At 48.8% G+C, this 20,076-nt stretch overlaps 1 protein-coding gene across 3 annotated transcripts in view; it reads right to left on the reverse strand.

The window, feature by feature from the left end:
- Window positions 1-20,076, reverse strand: part of KSR2 (kinase suppressor of ras 2) — a 411,509-nt gene that overhangs the window by 171,938 nt on the left and 219,495 nt on the right. For all 3 annotated transcript variants that reach the window (XM_027576790.2, XM_027576788.2, XM_027576789.2), the window contains exon 5: window positions 13,706-13,890. In XM_027576790.2, coding sequence (XP_027432591.2) covers window positions 13,706-13,890 — 185 coding nt within the window. The remainder of the gene's footprint in view (window positions 1-13,705; window positions 13,891-20,076) is intronic.

Below are 20,076 nucleotides of genomic sequence, written 5' to 3' on the forward strand. Positions count from 1 at the left end.
GCTTCTCTCTCTAGACCCCTGGATCCCCCATCCCATACATCTACTTTCAGAATTAAGTTTACACGTGTGCAGAGACCATAGTGTTACTTGGTGAAAACCTCTATTTCATAGTCTATCTCCCCTCCCATTGTCCCTAAAAACAGAATCCCAAACTACTGGGAAGGGGCTGTAATGGAGCAGTCACCTCAGGGTGGACAGGCTGAGCCGTATGCATGGTGGTCCCTGACAGAGGAAACAGGGCCTTGGCTAAATCTATTCCATGAGGGTCAAAGGTGAAGGAGCCTCATTAAATAAGGTGGAATGAAAAGCCTTACCCAAAACCAGACTCCTTTGGCTCTTCTTGCAATTCCAAATCCAGCAGTGGAAGACAGTCGCATCTCCTGGAATGGGTGTGTGTGTGTGTGTGTGTGTGTGTGTGTGTGTGTGTGTGTGTGCATAATATATCCATCTAATATATATACATATATAAGTAACATTATGTAAATAACAATTGCTGACATTTATTACCTATTTCCTACATGCCTGGCACTATGTTAGAAGTTCAAATGGATTCTCTCATTTAATCTTGCCTTCAGCCTATGAGGGAGATCTGACTCTTCTCCTAACTTTACAGGCGGGAAACGGAGGCTCAGAGACATCACTTACCCAAGGCCCCAGAGCCTGTAGGGGGCAGAGCTGGGATCTGAAACCAGGTCTTGTTTAGCTCTGAAGTCTAAGCCAAATCTGGCCTACCACCTGTATTTATAAGTGATGCTTTATTGAAACACAGCCCTGCCCACTCCATTATGTAAGGTTGCCCTTTAGAGAGAAAGTAGCCAACCCCTGGTGCTGGCCTAACCATTCCCATGGTATTTTACAGTCTGTAACAGCTGACATGTACCATTGGCTTATTTGATCCTCACTGCAGATCTGTGAGGTCAGGGAGGCTCCACCATCATTAGTCCATTTTATAGACAGGAAAACAGAGAGGTGAGGTGGTGGCCTATGGTGGCCCTCTGTGGCCCTCTGCTCAGGGCCAGGCTCAGGCACAGCCCCTGTGCTTTCCCAACTGCAGGATGCTGCCTCCAACCACAGAAGGTACTGCCCTTACCCCCGTCCCTGTTTGGGTAACCTGGTTAGCCTCCCAGAGAGAACCGCTGTGGGAGTCAAGGTCAGGGCTCCAGGCTCCTGGGGCTTCCAGAGAACAGTGAAAACAAAGGCTGCCAGGAAACAGAAAATAATGCTGGTGGCAGGCTGGGCGTGCCAGTGAACGCCTAGAGGGCTAGGCCCAAGGGTCTGTCATGATGGGAGCAGCAAGGGTGTTCTTCTGAGGGAGCTTGCCAGCCCGTCCCAGACAGGAGCCCTCTGCCATCTGCCCCTTACTCCCTCTCCACAGCACTTAGCACCAAATGCTAGGTCTTCCTCCCGCGGGACAGGTGCTCTGGTTTCTGGGGGTGGGGAGTAGTCTTCCCTCCCCCCGAGACCCCCTACCGTGTTCAGATTCTCTCTACCAAGGAACAAGGCACAGACTGGCCGGCACAGTTCAGGAGGCTGGAGAAGATGGGTCACCAGAGACAGGAGAAAGAGGAGAGAGAAAGGGACGGTGAAAGGCCAAGGGAGAGACAGAGATGAGAGACAGACAGACATAAAGATGGCCTGACAGAGGAGGAGAGCAGGCGAGAGTGAACACAGAAGGGAGCAGGAGGGGGAGATGGATGCGGGCTCCAAGTGCCCACCCTTGTCTGCCTGGCGATGTCCTGATGTTCAGCAGAAGGAAGAACCGCTTTAACAGGGGCCGCGAACAAAGCAGCATGGGGCCTGGCGAGTCGCTTTCCACTTTTATCTCCAGCCAGGAAGAATGTGGCCTGAGATGAAAAGCAGGTTCTCGGATCCTGCCCAGCAGCTGGTGGGGTCCAGGCATCAGGGCAAGGGTGTGTGTGGGTAACCAGCCCAGGCTCCGGCCACCACTGGGGAAGCCTGGAACGAGGCCGTCTGAGGGTTAGGACGCCGTCTGTTCTTGGAGAAAAAGGACTCTCCCCATTCAAAAGGAGAAACGAATAAGTAAAATGCCCAGAATCAGAGTTCTCACAGCTGCCTGCTAGGAGCAGATGTGTAGCAGGGAGGATGTGTGTGGCATGTGAGTGACAGCAGAGGTCAGGAGGGGAGCCCAGGAGGATGGGAAGAAAGGCTGATCCCACCGCTTTGAAGAGAAAAGTTCCTGAGACAAGAATTAGCAAAGGACACCACCAGGCACGGCAGGTATGGTCCCTAGTGGGTGGCCCCCCCATACCAATGTTGCTTAACCTATGACAGAATTTTTAAAGCATTTCCTCTGTTGCCAGTATGTTAAAAATTGTGTAACTGCCCACAGCAATCTATGTGTCTGGCTTCTCTTGGGAAATCTGGATCATCCGGTGACACTTGGTCCCCTTCCCATAGAGCATCAATTGGCTGGAAGTGAGTGGTGGCCGCCTTCTTTAGAAAGGGTGGGTGCTCTGTGTTTTTCCACAGTCCTCACCTCTCCCTACTGCCCGACGCCAAGTGCATCCTTCACCCCCAATGTCCTCAATCCAGATTTACAGAAGAATGACCATGCCCCTAGCAGGAGGCACTGGACTTTATTTATTCATTCAAAACATACTTTTCAGCATCTACGATGTGCCAGGCCTTGAGGATGCAGCCCTGAACAAGACACACACATCGCCTTTATGGACTCACAACCCGGTGGAGGAAGCTGACCTTAATCCAATCACACTTTATCTCCTATAGTCTTCACAACAACCTTGTGAGGACTCCATGGCTATACTCACTTTACATACAAGGAAACTGAGGCTTGAGGATTTTCTTGTGTTTAGTGAAGTAGGCATTTATGTTTAAGGGTATCTGAGAAAATTTAACAATCGTCATGGGATGGGCACTGGCCAATCAGAACACACGTCCAACCAATCAGAACACAGGCCCCGCCAATCAGGAGATAAGCTCAGCCAATCAGAAACACGCCCAACCAATCAGAACACAAGCCCAGCCAATCAGATTAAGTAGCGTTACAAATGCATAACAGCCGAACGTCTGCACCGCCTCTCTGTATTGCTTTTTACTGGGCAGGGATAATGACATTGGACACATATAAGAGAGAACCCAGAGGGCCTGCTGGCCCCCTTCCACCATGTGAGGATACAGTAAGAAAACACTGGCCAAGAGAGGGGCCCCACCAGAACGCAACCATCCTGGCACCTTGATCTTGGACTTCCCAGCTTCTAGAACTACGAGAAATAAATGTCTGTTGTTTATCAGCCACCCAGTCTGTGGTATTCTGTTATGGCAGCCCTAATGGACTAAGACACTTAACATATCAGGAATTCAATCAATCCTGATGAGTCCATTCAGATATGGTGCCGGTGGGGTGATGTCCTGCAGAAATCAATGAGGATCAAAACCGACCAAAACCCAAACACCATACAGTAGCACTGATGACCACAACACTTAGGCACAGTGCTCAGCATCCTTTAATTTCAGCTTAGTAACCATTCCACAAGAAGGGCATATTATACCCATTTTAAAGATGGGGAAACTGAGGCTCATAGATGTTAGGTAATCAATGGCGAAGATAAGATTCAAACCCAAGCTTGTCTGACTCTCAACTTGGTGCCTGGCCAAGAGTGGGATGCTGTTTGTCTTGGGAATGGTACTGAGCCTCTGCCTGGTACCATGGGTTAACCTTCTCTCGTAGGCTGTGTGCTCTCTAGAGACTCCCAAGGAATGTCAGAGGGATAGTAAAGAAACTCCTTGCCAGGGATCACAGAGAAACACAGTCCGAGGGCGATGCTTGGAGAACTGCAAAGGGTTTTCTGTACAATGTGGAGACATGTCCCCACTAATTTGGATAATGAACTAATTTGGCCAGGAGGATTTTCCTCAAAACCCCTAGGATGGGGACCCCTGTTATTCATTGTTACTCTAGTGGACACTGGTTATCAGCTTCCCTGGCATTCATTCTCCATTCTTAGACAAAACCCAAAATTTCTAAGCCCAAAAGTAAAGATCACAGCCAGGATTAAACGGATAAGTTAACCTCCCACATGTCTGACCCTACTGATTGGTTTAGAGGTAAGCACATGGCCACGCAGGTTGAATCAGTGAATCTCAGACCTAAATAATCTCACTCTTCCACTCTGGACCAGAGCAGGGAAGGGATTTCTGGGGTCATCTTACCACCACATGGAGCCTAAAAGTGAAACCATCCTGGAGAAGAGCCAAGTCAAGAGATACAGAGAAACTGAGACTGAGACTGAGCCCCTTGATCCAGCCATACCTGAAGCCTACATAACCCCTGGGCTTTTCAGTTACATGTGCCAATAAGTGACCTTCATACTAATAAATAAACAAACACCCCTGAAACAAATCATACATTATATGTTAATTAAAAAATTAAAAATAAATAAATAAATAAAAGCTCAACTTGGACTGTTTATCACTTGTAAGTGTCAAGCTCTATGTTAGTACTACCACCACCATGCAGTGATAAAGACCTGCCTTTTTCCAATCAACAAAATGGTTTTCAGCAGTTTTGCTTGAGTGCCCGTTTCTTTGGTCAGTTAAGGCCGGAGTCCATCCATAACATCCCAAAGACTGCATCAAAGTTTCCAACAACTTCAGTTCCCACTTCGATGATGCCAAATTCAGCCAGCTCTGCAGCTCTGGCAGGTGACAGAATCCCTCTCCTTTGTCCTCTGGATCCTGAGTAGCTGAAGCCTCACAGTGCTGGCTGCAGAGTGAATGCTCAAAGATGTTAGTGTCCATTCAAAAATATTTATGTGTGCCAGCTCCAAGCAAGGCACAATGGAGACAGGAACAAGCGAGAGCAATGTGGTCACAGCTCTCGTGGAACTGGTACTGCGGGAACAGGACATTAAAGAAATACTCATATAAATAAACAGATGGTTGTGGATTGAGGTAAGTGCTTCAGAAGGAAAGCGCAAGAGGTAAGAGAAGATGTAACTGAAATAACTTGGGAAGTTAGGAAATGCTTTCCCAAGGAAGCAGTGATTGAGACAAAGTGACAATGACAGGGTGTCCAGTCACCCATGGGTGCAAAACAGGAGAGAATGCAGTTCACTTAAGATCATGGTAGAATCTTAACCTGGGTTTGGGGGCCAGATCACTTTGGTGGGCTGGATATGGAAAGATCCATTTGGAGACTACTGAATAGTGTGGACCAGGGTGTGGTGATGGAGGAGGAGATGGAAAAAAACCGGAAGAACAGAACTCCCAGTCCATAACCCATGAGCCAAATCTGGCGCTTTGCCAGATTTTGTGAATAAAGTTTTATTGGAACACAGCCACACCCACTTTATTGGAAGACAGGCTATGGCTGCTTCGTGCTACATGGCAAAGCTGAGTATTTGTCATGGGGACCATATGGCCAGCAGATCTGAAAGTATTTCCTACCTGGGTCTTTACAGAAAGTTTGCCAACCATGATTTAGAAGGTCAACTCAACAAGACTTGGAAATGGGGCATCATGGACAGGAAGGGGCAGAGATCACACCTAGATAAAATCCAGACTTGCTCAACTGGGGAGATGTACAAGACGGGGTTCACTAGAGATGAATTCGTTTTATTGGGGAGGGGAACAAATTTGATTAAAACAAGCCACCATACCCCGACCTACTGTCTCATGGAAATGCTGTCAGGCCAAATTATGTGCAGAGAGCACAAGCAGGTTGGAGTCTGAAGGTACCATGGTTTCTAGTCTCAGCTCTGAGACTCAGTATAACCTGAAGCTATGCATGGATTTCTCTTCTTGGAATATCCGTTTCTTCCTCTACAGAATGGGGATGCAGGAGCAAGGGCAAGGAATATGAATGCCAGGTGCACACTGCATAGTTCTATAGCAACATTACTTGTTACTTCTTCTCTTGTTGCTATGAAATCGGTGGAAGTACTCACCAGGGGTGGGGGGTGGGGTGTTACTGGGACAAAGGTACAGTCAGACATATATCCTGATGATAGGCAATGGGACTGCCCACGCCAACAATGCGTACCTGACTGAGGACCAGGACTCATTCCAAAAGATATAAATGACCCCCTGGCTGCTAATGCCAACCACTTACGGACCAATTTTTGCTGCCACAATTCCTGGTGCGAGCAATCGTAACAAAAGGTCTAAGGTTGTCTATTGCATGCTGAGCCCAAACGGTTTGTGCAAAATTACAGAGAAGAAGAAAGGGCTGATGATAACCCAGAAGTTGCCTCGCCTAGAACATTCATAACCACATGCATGCACCACACACACACACACACACACACACACACACACACACTACCAGCCCTCTGTACAAACAAAAGGTGTCACCTTTTAAAGAAAGGCACCGTTTCCTTCCTCTAGAGCATGTTCAGTAGCAGCAGAGCCTATAATTTTGTAATCATCGTGGCACACGGGAGAAAGATATTAGCTCAGCATCAGGAGATCCAGGTTCAAACCCCAGCTCTGAAACCCTGGGAAAATTCCTTCTACTTTCTGGCCTCAGTTTCTCCATCTGTAAAATAAGGGTTTGGACTCAGTAATTTCTGAGCCCCCTATCAGTTCTGATCTCTATGATTTTAGAACGGAGGTTAAAAATCGGGAGCCCCAAGATCTAATACAACCCACCAACGTGCGGTATTACTTAATACCACCTCAAACAGGGTTAAAAGATTTTTCACTGGGTGCTAGCATTTTAAAATTGGGAGATTTCTCCTAAAGTCACAGTCTCAGGGCACCTGGGTGACTCGGTGGGTTAAGGTCGGCTCAGGTCACGATCTCAGGGTCCTGGGATCGAGCCCCGCAACAGGCTCCCTGCTCGGCGGGGAGTCTGCTTCTCCCTCTCCCTCTGCCCCTTCTCCCCCCTCAGCTTGTGGTCTCTCTCTCTCTCTCTTAAATAAATAAATACAATCTTAAAAAAGAAAGTCACAGTCTCTGACTTCTTCGGAAAAATGCAAACACCAGATCCACAAAGAGGGGATGCACTGAGAAGGACACACCCCCGGGTAAGTAGACGTCATACCAAGACCGCACAGCCTGGGTCTAACATGGAGAACCACAGACAAACCCAAATCAAGAAACATTCTGTGAAGAAGCTGGTCCTCACTCTTCAAAGACGTCGGAGTCACAAGCAACAAAGAAAGGCTGAGGAACTATTCAAACCCGACACAAGAACTTAATGCAATATGTAATCCTGGATTGGATCCTGTGCCAGAACATAGATAAATTGCTATGAAGGATGCTATTGAGACAACTACTGAAATGGGAATATGGTTTGATGAAAGTCTTGAGCCAGTGTCAAGGTTACTGAACCTGGTACCTCTGTGTAGTTACGTAAGAGTGGAGACGACTCAGTCCCAAATGGTTCACAGAGAGAGAAAATGAGGTGGGGGATTACAGAGGAAGCAAATGCAAGCAATTGTTAAAAATGGATGAATCCCAGTAAAGGAGGTATAGGAATCCTTTGTAGCATTATTGCAACTTCTCTATAAGTTTGAAATTATTTCAAAATGAAACTTTTTTTTAAAGAGGTTGTCGTATAACCAAGCAATTCTCAAATGTTAGTGTACAGAATCCCCTGGAGGTTTGGTGAAAATTCAGATTGCTGGACCCTCCCCAGAGCTTCTGATTCAGTAGGTCTGCAAGGGGGAAAGAAAGAGTTTGCATTTCTAAAAAGCTTTCAGGTGATGCAGACGCTGTTGGCCTGGGACACACTTTGAGAAGCCCTGGTACAACCTAGCTTAACCAGTGGAAGTAACTATTCAAAGAACAAGATACAGAAGGAGTTGTTAAAAAGCAGGATCGAGGGGCGCCTGGGTGGCTCAGTCGCTTAAGCATCTACCTTCGGCTCAGGTCATGATCCCGGGGTCCTGGGATTGAGCCCTGCATCGGGCTCCTTGCTCAGCAGAAAGCCTGCTTCTCCTTCTCCCTCTGCCCCTCCCCCCTGCTCGTGTTCTCACTCACCCTCTCTCTCAAATAAATAAATAAATAAATAAATAAATAAATAAATAAATAAAATCTTAAAAAAAAATAAAAAGCAGGAATGACAGAGGAATGGTACAAAGGACTAGTGTTCTTCATCATGAACCTTTTTGGATTTTGTTTCCAGGTATACACATTTTAATGCCTAGAAGCGCCTAGAGCAGCACCTGCCTGGCAAGTAGCATATGGTCAGTATGTGTTAAGGACCTGCCCGCTGGTATCTAAGTTCCTAAAATACAGCGAAGATTCCAGGCAACAAGGGAGCCTCCTGTATCTGCTGGGGGGAGAGGGGAGCAAAACCCAAAACCTGCTTGTTTTGGGAGGAGAAGCATTCTCTGGGGCACTCCAATGTGATACATGGGTTTCCCCTTGAAACTGCCACCACTGAGTCAGGTCAGACACGGATTTCTCAAAGCCTCATAATTCTGAGCCGAGAACATGGTTCAGGCAGCCAACTTCTGTCAAGATATGCACCCCTCCTCGTCCTCTTCCGGGGGGTAATGAACCTTGGCCTCAAGCCTCATTAAACCCGATTATATAATCACCCCCATCCCGAGTCTCTTTATAACCCTTCCAGTGGCTGGTTTCTCGGGACTACGCAGTTCAGCTTCATCGGTCTTTATTGCTACCTGCTGCCTCCCTCAACAAATCAGCCTTCCTGGGGCGCCTGGGTGGCTCAGTCATTAAGCGTCTGCCTTCGTCTCAGGGCATGATCCTGGGGTCCTGGGATCAAGCCCGGCATCGGGCTCCCTGCTCAGCGGGAAGCCTGCTTCTCCCTCTCCCACTCCCCCTGCTTGTGTTCCTGCTCTCACTGTCTCTGTCAAATAAATAAATAAAATCCTGTAAAAAAAGAACTCAGCCTTCTGACTCAGCCTCAAGGCACACAGGGCCAGGCCCTCAACAGAGGGTCAACTCTCTGTCACCTTGTGTCCAAGAAACAGCACGGGAAATGCTCGGCAAAGAGATGAGGAGAGTGCACAGTGAGACAGGGCAAGGTGAGGGTATGCTGTCTTTCAAGGCGCCGCGCGAAGGACAGTATTTTCTAAGACTGAGGCCTTGTATAAAACTCCAGCTGGTGCCATTAGGACCAAGAAGGGGCCGTCTGGGAATCATCAGTCACTTGTTCTCTTTGCTAGCTGCTGCCCTGAAGTCCTAGACCCCCACAGCTAATAAAGAAACACCCAGAACACTGAAGGTGGTAAAAAGTAGCCTGCCCTTCCTCATCTTCTACCAAAGATGTCCAGGATAAATGAGTTGCAAAAGCTGTCTGCAACTCATTCTTCTGGCCACTCTCTGCAGCTGCCTGCCCTGCACCCCACCCCCCACCCCAGGCATGGCTACCACCTGGGCAATGGATCCCCTGCATATCAACACCAGAATCTGGCAGGGTGACAATTCGTCACCCAGTGTGGATGCTGCTCTCTGAGTGAGCACAGCGTGCTGATAAACAAGAGGCATCCTTGGAGCAAGGCTGACCCCCCACAACACAATCCCCCAACGAGACCAGGGTGCCAGCAAGGAAACTGGAACAAGTTAAGGTCCCTACCTGATGAGCAAGCCAGTGTCAGCAAGGACAGCGTGGAAGCTCTGTTCCTCAGCATTACAGAACAGGGAATTCAGAATGAGAGCAAACTCCACTTCCTACCTGCCCTTGTGATCTTGGGCCAGCTACCCAAACCGTCCCAGCCTCAGTTTCTTCATCTGCAAAATGGGGCTAAGAATAGAAACTACCTGATGGAGAACTGGGAAGCTTATATAATACAAGTAAATTGCTTTGCCTGAATTGACGGTGCCTGAAACATTGTTAATACACAGTAAGTGCCGATGGCTATTATTATCCTCATTTTCATCCTTGTTGCAAGTTATCCCATCATAGGACAAACAGCAATAGCTGCCAAACCTACCCTTTATTGAGACTTTAGCGCTCTAAGCATCAGCCCCTGTGCTGGGAAACGTACACCCATTCCTCATTTTGTCCTCACTACATCCTTGCCAGGTTAAAACTGACTCAGGGGGTTCAGTGAGGGCCCAACGAAATGTCAGCAACCACTTAGTCACTGTGCTCCCCAAATCACTTCCACCAGCCGGTAATGAATGATGATGAGTCATCACTCCTTCCCATCTAGACAGTATATTTTCATTCTGAAGAAGACTCTTTATTGGGACTTATAGCGGCAGCCTGATACCCTATAAGGAACCACCAGCACACAGCTTGTTGGACCAGAATTGGTCCATGGGTAGAGGGCATCCAATCAGACACCATCTGGGCCATGCGGCATGCCCCGATGAAACACAGAATAAATGCAGCGAGGGTGGGGAGATCAGTCCATTGTTCTCCATTTCTTTGGGAGGTAGGTTCACTCCTGAGTCACCACCTTCCCCACTGAGCAGTAGGGTTTAATAACTTGTGTTCTGTCCACAGTTAGCCTTAGCGAAATGGTCCTCTGTAAGCTGGGGCTCCTGCCACTCCCCTCCCTCCCCCTGCCTGTCACTCCCAGATGAGGAATGTAGGGTGAGCCCAAGGAGGGGAAGGCTGGGCACCCTGAAGGTCTGAATCTCTGCCACTCTACAGCCATATCTGTCTGATGCTGTCCCCAGGCAACCCCAGCAGGGGCAACAAGATGGCGGATCACCAGCCATGGCCAGAACTAACAGTGACAAAGGGGCAGACAGCCTCAGCCCGGTAGGGACGCAGTTTCAGGGACTCCCTCCACTGGGACACAGGGAGGAAGGCTGGCACTAGGACCCAAAGGCAGAAAGGTCTCTTCTGAGGCTCAGAGTAGGGGGAGAACAGGACTATGACAAGCAAGGGGGAACCAGAGGTCCTCCCAACCACCCCAGCCCAGAGTCCTCAAACCAGCGCTCTAAGTGGTCAAAAGATTTGCCCAGGAAAAGCTCACCGGGTTCGCCTTAGAATCACAGAGTTTCTAAGCTCTGGACTGGACCCTTGTGGAGTCTTTTATTATACAATTGGGGAAACTGAGACCCAGGCAGAGAAAGGAATTCGCTTCACCAAAGAGCGGGGATGCAGGCTACAGCTGGATCGGGATTCAAGCCCTCCGTGCGGGCAAGACCATTTGCCCTTTTGAGCCTCAGTTTCCTTAACTATAGAATGGGAATGAGAACGCCTGCCCCAATGTTTTGTTTGTGGTGAGTTTTAACTGTGACAAGGAGGGGACAGAGGTCTCCACGGCAGCATCACAGAGACTCTAACAGAGAGCTTCTCATTTCCTAACCTGGAGTCGATTCTACTGGGCTGCCCTCTGTTTCTGTCATTTATTAGGATCAATGGAAATGGAACTGGTCCGTGGAATTCCAGCTAATATTTGGGGTACATCCTCATTCTCCTACTGAGACTCAAATGTGACTTTTCTCCCTTATGGAAGATCAGAGGGCGACCTCTCTGCCTCCAAGGACAAGGACGGTCCAAAGAGGCAACAGTGCTTCTCCGGCCTCTTAGTGCTAAGGGCCGATTTTCATTAAGGACTTTGTTCCTGCCCCCAGGCAAGGGGAGAAGCCTCCCCTCTCCCATGGAGACCAGAGCAGGCAGGAAAAGTTGGGAGCCACAGTGACTCCTCATAAAACTTTCTGGCAGGAGAGGAAGGGTCTACACGTGCAAGTCTATGGTTTTTTAAGCAAGCTGAAGATGTTTGTATCCTGGACAGAGCTAAAGTGCAGACCTGTGGTCCAGCCCCCAGAGATGGCGAAGCCCAGAGACAGAGGGCTGCTGGAGGCAGCCCCCCGGCCTCATGCCAAGGTAAATTCCAAGCACTCTTAGGACCATGGGGAAGCGTGGGGGAGGGGGTGAACTGAAAGGCATTTACCCACAGCCCTCAAACTTATCAGAAAGTCAGAGGATGTAAACACAGCCAGGGTAAAGGAGCTAATTAACATCGCCATGACAGCTACTATGTATCAAGCACTTATTATGTACCAGGCCTTGTGCAGATGACTTGATGTGGAGGAGCCCATCTAATCCTCACAACCACCTACTGAGGGCATCTATTGTGAGCCCCATTTTACAGATGAAGACACCTCAGTGTCTTCACCGTCAGAAAGGGCTCTGCACTTGCATGGGGTCAGGCACGCTGCTCAAAAAGACACAGAGCTGGGACTGGCCCCTGGCGTCTCCCTCTCAGGCTGGGACATCCTGCCTCACCCACTGCTATGACACATTTAATACGTCATCAGCCCCCTTGTCCTTGTCTGGGCTCCCAAGCCACCCTCTGACAGCCACACAGGCCCACCCCACAGTGTAGTTCTGGTTTCTCTGACAGTGATTTCTCTCGACAAATTAATAAATTGGCCTTCTAGTGTTGATATGTGTCATGAGTGCTATTTTAGTCCGCTCGATTCAGGGCCCGCGCCCCCAGGGCACTGAGACCAGCCAGGCTCTGGAACTTCTCCTAACTGACGTCCACACAGGTCTCTTCTGGTTCTGGACCCTCGGCTGATTCCTGCAGTGGCTGCATCATGCACGTGTGTGGACCGAGCTCACCACGCCCCTCAGGCCAACCATCCAGCGGAGGAAGGCAGAGCTTCTGAGCCCAACAGTCTTGACACTGGACACCGCGTTGGAGGTTATATGTGTGTGCAATTTCCCAGGGAGAGAAATAATAGATTTCATGAAATTTTCAAAGGGTCCACAGCCTCCCTAAAAAAAGTTCAAAAACCCTCATGTGAAGGTAAAGAATAGAACCCACATGTAGAGAAAGGCTCCCTGCTGAAGAGCTGAGGGATCTTGGATCAAATCATGTGTGATGATGAAGCTTATCCATTCTGGAGTTAGGAAGAACCAGCTTCAAACCTTGGCTCAATGACTCAACAGCTGTGTGAGTTTGCCAAGTTCTTTGATGACCCTAAGCCTCTGTTTCCTCATCTATACAATGGGAACAACTCACCTGCACAATGGCTTGTTGCAGGAACCAAATGAGGTCATGCGTGTGGGTGATGAACATGAACAGGTGTCCAGTAAACACTGCTTATCATTTATCAGAGCAACAACCTGATCACCCCATGGCTGTGTTGGGGGCCCGGGGTTATTTCCTTCCTGTTCCAGCAGTCCCCCCCCCCAAATTCCCAGTCCATTAAAAGTCAGTGTCTTTTTTCAGGGGCTCCCCTCTGACCACATCTGAGCCTGTTCAGCAAAACGGGCCTCTGGGCAGACAAGATGAAATGTCTTCTGAAACCTCAAGCCCTTGATCACCAGAAAGTTCCATTTCTACTCCGAGTAATAACCACTTTGTCTCTAGCAGAAATTCGTGGGAGCAGAATGTAAAACACCCCAGGCCACGCTCAGCCCAGTTTGAACCCAAATCCATCTTTGAAATGAAAGGTGATACGTGTTGACCCGAGTGGGGGAAAAAAATTACAAAATTTAATCATAGATGCCTGATCCACAGCGGCCCAAGAAAAATCCTGTGACCGGGCAACTGAGAAGCAGAGAGAAAAAGCTGATGCTTCCTTTCGTGCCCTGCATGCTTGCTTCTCTCTGTCATCCCTACACACCTGCAGGCAAAAAGGGTAGGAACGTGGGCCCAGTGACAACAGCCAGTCAACCTCCCAGTGCTAATCATGCCCCTTCCCTTCGAAACCATCGAAACCATCCAGAGGGGCGGGAGTGGCGCAGGTGGGAGGCGGAGGTCCCCGTTCAAAGCATCTCATGAGCATTTCTTGAGCGAGAACAGGGAGCGTGCACCTGGCCGACAAGAAGGTGACTTACTTGCAGAGAAGTTGGCCTCGGTGTGGACAGGAGGGGTGGAGGGCAGGAAAGGTGCGTGTCCCACAAAGAAGGAGCGGAGGGAGCGCTCCGACAGGAGGGGGGAGCGCTGCTGAGAGGGAATGTTCTCGCAGCTGCCCACGCTGCTGTGAATCTTGAGGTTCAAGGGCTTGCTTTTCTTCTTGGCTCTGAAAGAGAGACAGAAGAAGAAGAGAGGGACATGTATCCGTAAGTGCACACAGAATGAGAGCTGGCAGACCCAATCTCGTTAACATGGCGCCAACGTCCACTCCCCACACTGACCTGGCCCTATTGCGGCTTCTGCATCCCCCCTTCCCTGAGCTCCAGCCAGGGTTCTGTGCTGTTTCTCACCTGCAACCCTTTGCTGGTGCTGTCCCCGCAGCCCAGAATAGCCCTCCCCTTCCCTGCCTGCTTAATCCCCATCTGTCTGACTCCGCTCTGGTGTCCTCTCCTCCAGGAAGCCTTCCCAGATACTCCCTTCCCTCCTTGCCTGGGTTGGGTGTTCCTCTTCAGTTCGTCTACAGTATTCTGAGTGTTTCCCTGCAGCTGTACTCTCCTATGTTCCCAAGTTTATTCTTTTAGTCTTTGTTTCACAAGTGAACCGTGGGTCTTTTAGGGCAATGATTCTGTGTTGTTCATTTCCCCGTTCTTGGCGATTAGCACAGAACCGGGCACACAGTAGGTGCCTATTAAATGACCAATCTGGATTATGACTGGCACTTAATCGCGCTGCACTCTAATTCCTTGAGGGCAGGAACCCTGTGGTTTTCGTGGCTGAATCTCTCAGCCCCTGGCTTGGCACCAGCTGAATGGAATGAACCACTGGAGCAGCTTTGGAAACACTTCTACCTTTCCCCAGGAGCTTAGGTGATCAGTTTAAGAGAGTGTGATTAGAACAGCATCCCAAACCAGCCACTCTGCCCTCCCCCCACCTACCCCCCACCTCCCTGTACCACCCCATTCAGGTCTGGCCCCGGAGTTGGGCGCCACCTTGTGGCCAAAGTGGACCCTCCTTGCAAATGTTCTCCCTTCTAGATGGAGAGCCCAGGAAGGTGCCTTAATTAAAGACTGGAGGCCTCCCACACACGCAGCCTAAAAGTCACCCTCTTCAGGAGGCCTGCTGCCCATCAGCTTTCAGGAATCCAAGTGCACCTGTGGAGTCGCTCCCTCGCAGGGCTTGGGCTGGCAGCCCTGCTTATTATATCCCTAGGGGTCTGCAGCAAGGCCCAGGAAGGTACCTTCCCTTATAGCCGCACACGTTAGCTGGCTCTCCCTGCCCATGGCTGGAGAAGAGAGGGAAACAAGGGAGTGGCATTTCATTCCATAAGAGCCTCCAGTGTTGGAGATTCAAAGAGGCATCTACACCGAGGCAGGATAATTTTATAGTCAGACTCGCCAACTTTGGGGTCAGGGAGACCGGGGCTCAGGTCCTGACTGGGACCTCAGGTAAGTGGTCTCATCTCTGTGCCTCAGTTTCCTCACCTGGATAATGGGGAAAATCACAGCACCTACCTAAGAAGGATTCTGTGACAGTTCTATGAGATAAGATGCTTGGCACAGGGCCAGGCACAGAGTGAGGGTTCAGGTGACCCGTTAACATCACTAGGAGCAGGTTAAACTGGGTGTCTGTATAGCATAGAATTAGCCTGGAAGAAGCCAAAAGTTGAAGCTGAGCCATGTTTTTCACCCGAAACATCAAGCAACTCTCAACCCACCACTACCCTTGGCAGATGAATAGGATGCAGTCATACCCTCTGGCAATAGATACCATCATTATTTCCAAAACACTGACGGGAGCCTTGAGGCACTGGGCCACCCAATGAAAAGGCCAGATTCCTTGTATACGGAGAACCAAGTCCAACTCAGCACAAGTTTAACAGTAGCTCAGTGACTGCAGAGAGTCAATTTGCTTTACTAACTCAGGACCAGAGATGGAGCAGAGAAGGGGTGTATATAAATAAATGTTAGTTGGATGGATGCATGGATAAAAAGCTGGATGGACAGATGGATAGATGGAAGGATGAATGGATGGATGGATGAAAAAAGAGATGGGTGGATGGATGGAAAGAAGGAAGGAGGGAAGGGAGGGAAAAAGGAAGGTAGGAGAGGTGGAAGGGTGGACGGAAGATGGATGATGAAAAGGACAAAGAATGGATAGATGGATGAATGGATAAAGAGCTGGATCAGAGGATGGATGGATGGATGGATGGATGGACGGACGGATGGACGGATGGGTGGATGGACGGATGGACTAATGGATGGATGGATGGATGGATGGGTGGATGGACGGATGGACGGATGGGTGGATGGATGGATGGATGGGTGGGTGGATGGACGGACAGATGGACGGATGGATGGGTGGGTGGACGGATGGACGGACGGACGGACGGATGGATGGGTGGATGGAAGGATGGACGGATGGCTGGATGGGTGGATGGACGGATGGATGGATGGATGGACGGATGGATGGATGGGTGGATACACGGATGGATGGATGGATGGATGGATGGAAGGATGAATGGATGGGTGAAAAGGTTGAAGGATAGAAGGATGATGGATGGTTGGAGAGGTAGATGTAAGAAAAAAAAGAGGATGGGAGAATAAAAAGACAGACAAGAGGAAAAGAGGGTAGGAGAAAGAGAAAGTGGAGGATGAATGGCTATTTGATCAGAGTAGGTGGCACGAAATCATACACCACTTCTTGCCCACCAAGGAAGTCTTCATGGACAGAACGTGGGATTCACCTTTACCATCTGCCCTCATTACCCAGCATGCTCAAAGGAGAAAACAGACACAAATGACTGTGTCCAATGACTGTGACTGTGTAGGATTCAGTGCATATTTTGCAGTACATCCTGCAGGTGTAATTAAAAAGAACATCTCTCCATGATCGCAGGATATTAGAAATCTATCACATAAATCTCTTCCCTGGAATCAGGGCCAATTCTGGGGAAAGCAGCAAAATGAGGAGACACGAAGTATCGGCGAGGGCAGCTCCATCCTTCGGGGCCGTATGAGCCCCGGGTGGACCGTGCTGCTCTCTCGACAGGTGGGCAAGTCAGAGCTCCCCGACATGGCAGGCTGTGCTGAGAGTAGTCCCAGAGCTGGGCTCAGCTGAGCCTGCGCATCCATGGCAGGAAGACACCCAGCTCAGGAGCCATCATCTGTGCTTAGGGAAAATGCACATTGTTTTACGGGATACAGCAAAGGATTATTCATTCCAGGGTTGAATTCAGAACAACTTCCTGAAGCCTAATTTGCAGAGAATATGTCTGAACTAAAAGGATCCCGAGAACCCTTACTTCTTCAACTGGTTCATCACTCTCCATCTCCAGCCTTCAAGCTCTGGTCCCCACTTCCCTCCCTCATTTCAGCTGGCGCCGCCACTGTACCTGAATCAGACCCCCAATCCCACTTTCTTTTTTTTTTTCACTTTTAAAAAATTTTTTATTTTCTTTACTCTTCATTTACACTGAGGTAAAATTCAGATGATATGTATTAACCACGTTGAAGTGAACAATTCAGTGGCATTAAGTACATTCACGATGTTGTGAAACACCATCTCTATCTAGTTCCAAAATATTTCATCACCCCAAAACAAAACCCTGTACCCACTAAGCAATTCCTCTCCATGCCCTTCCCTCCAGTCCCGGGCTGGATATTTCATATAAATGGAATTATACAATATGGGAACTTCGGGGTCTGGCTTCTTTCGCCAAACCTAGTGTTTTTGAGGTTCATCCAAGTGGTAACAATGTATCAAAACTTCAATCCTTTTTATGGTTGAATAATCCCATCCCACTTTTGATTCTTTATAACCTAACCCCAGGCACCAAGGTGATGTTTTAAAAAGCATACACTGTATCATGTCACTCCCCTGCTTAAAAACTCCCAAAGGTTTCCTTTCAAAAGCTTCAAGGGACCCTCAAGGATCACTATCTGGAGAACTTCTTGTATTATCATCACTTTGTCACCCTCTGACTCTAGCCACTCTGGTCATCTTTCTGATTTTTTACCATACCAAATTCTCATCTACCTCAGGATCTTTGCACATGCTATTCCTTCTGCCAGGAACACCATTTCCCATCCTGACTATTAGTGGGGACCTAATTTAGGCATCACTTCCTTAGAGGCACAGTCTTCAACCTTCAGAACTAGTCAGATCTCCAGGTTACATGCGTTCCCAGCACTATCTGCTTTTCCTTCACAAAATGCATCCCAGTTGGAATTCTGCTTTTACTTATGTGGTTGCTGAGTGAACGTCTATCTCCCGCTTGGTTTGTGCCCACTACACATGGGATGGGCCTGTATCCCAGCAACTAACACAAAGCAGGCAACCCACAGTTGCAGAGCCAAGACCAGAAGCTAGGTCTATAGACTCCCACCCAAGCCCATGTCCTCCAACTCAAGCAAAAACAACCTGGCGTCATCTGTCTTGGGAGAATTCTAAAGGAAATGTAGCCCAGTTTTGATCTGCAAGTCAGGAAGGCTGGTTTGGCAGCGTCTTCTCAGTTCATTCCAGCTATGCGCCCCTTGAGGGCAGAGACACACCTGATTTCTTTTGCCAGCCCCTGGCCACCCCCAGCCTTGGTCTGGCAGACAGACAGCTCTGCACTCTAGGCTTCTGATCAATGCCCATTTGCCACCTCTCCCTCAGAGCCTTGGTAGCAAAGATCGCTGTGGGGGGTCCCAAACTGATGATTAGTCTTTGCACCACTTTCTCTTCCAAAAGCTTGCTGGGCGTTGAGTCAAGCAGAGCCGCTGGCTCGTGTGGCCTGTTTACCCTCAGCTTCCCCGCATGTGGGGTTGTGTCCCCTTGAACTCCGATGTTTCATCCGGCCATAAACTTCAGCATCTCATTAATGGTGTCTGGAGCATCTGGCCCAGCCAATTGGGAGGAAATGACAGACCTGGGGGCAGGCAGGCTCCTCGAAAGCGTGGCTGGAGGACAGGCCCAGCACATATTCTCGCACACCCAGCAACCTTGTCCCCAAACAGGAAAAGATGCCCCCGGCCCTACACGGGGCTGTGTGAGCTGTCCAAGCTGTCCCTCCCTCTCAAACGGGGCCATTGCTATCCTTCACAGTTGACACGATCTGATTACCCAAAATGAGGCCTCCGGGCAAGACCCTTTTCAAAACCAAAGAATAGCGCCACGTTCTTGGGTGGGGAGAGGGCAGGGGATACGCACAGAGCCCAGGGAAGGAGAAGGTTTGGAAAAGCAAAGGGCCTGGTAAGTCTAACACCAGGAGAATGTTTAGTAGAATCTGCTCTGCTCCTTGACCACAGGCTACAACCCTCATTTCTGGCTCAAACACACCCCAAGCATGGCATTTAATCCACCCAAGCACTGGCAAAAAGGAAGCATGAGTGGGTCAGACACTGTAAGCTGCACTTCCCCAGTGTGGACGAATATGCAATGCTTTCAGATGAGACACAGGTGAAATTTTTGTATCTTAATAGTTAAAATTTGAAAAACAAACTTGCATCTCAACTCCATGGCCTCACAGCAACAATTTCCTTGTATACAGCTTTATGGGAAATATACTAAGAAGGAAATGAAGATGACACAGAAGGAGAAAGAGAAGAAAAAGGAACAGAGGGGGGAGAGGAAGAGACGTTGATCGAAAAACATGTTAATTCCAGTACAGGTCCCACCAGAATGGCTAAAAATAGAGTTGACAGTACCAAATGTTGACAAGAAGAGAGAGCAACCCGAATCCCCCCCCCCCAAATTCTGGTGAGATTGCAAACCCGTTCAACCACACCCTCTGACCCAAAAATTTGGTATGTACCCCTGGGTGTGTACCCGACCAAAATGAGTGCACCCATGTCCACAAAACAACCCATGCAAGAATGTTCATGGCAACGTTATTCATACGGCCAAACACTGGGATTAGTCTCAATGTCCGTCAATAACAGAAAGGATAAATAAGGCATAGCATATTCATACAGTTGATTACTGCATGGCAACAAAAAGGAGAAAACTCTGGCTAGACTATAACATGGCAGAATTTCAATGTTATAGTGTCGGGCCAAGGAAACCAGCCACAAAAGAGCTATTGTACTATATGACTCTATTTACGTGAAGTTCAAGAACAGGCAAAATTAATCTATGCTAGAGGGGCCAGAAGAGTGATTTTCTCTGAGTAGGTTATTGACTGGAATGAGACCCAAGAAGCCTTCTGGGAGCTGGACATGTCTTCAGTCTTGATTGTGTGTGATTACATGCATATCGTGATATATACAAATTCATCAAACCAGACACAAACATTGTGCACTTCACTTCTGAATGAAAGTTATGCCTTACAAAAGGTTTCTTAAAACAATACTAAAATGGGGGCGCTTGGGTG

This window comes from Zalophus californianus, chromosome 14, assembly GCF_009762305.2.
Source record: "Zalophus californianus isolate mZalCal1 chromosome 14, mZalCal1.pri.v2, whole genome shotgun sequence".
NCBI lineage: Eukaryota > Metazoa > Chordata > Mammalia > Carnivora > Otariidae > Zalophus > Zalophus californianus.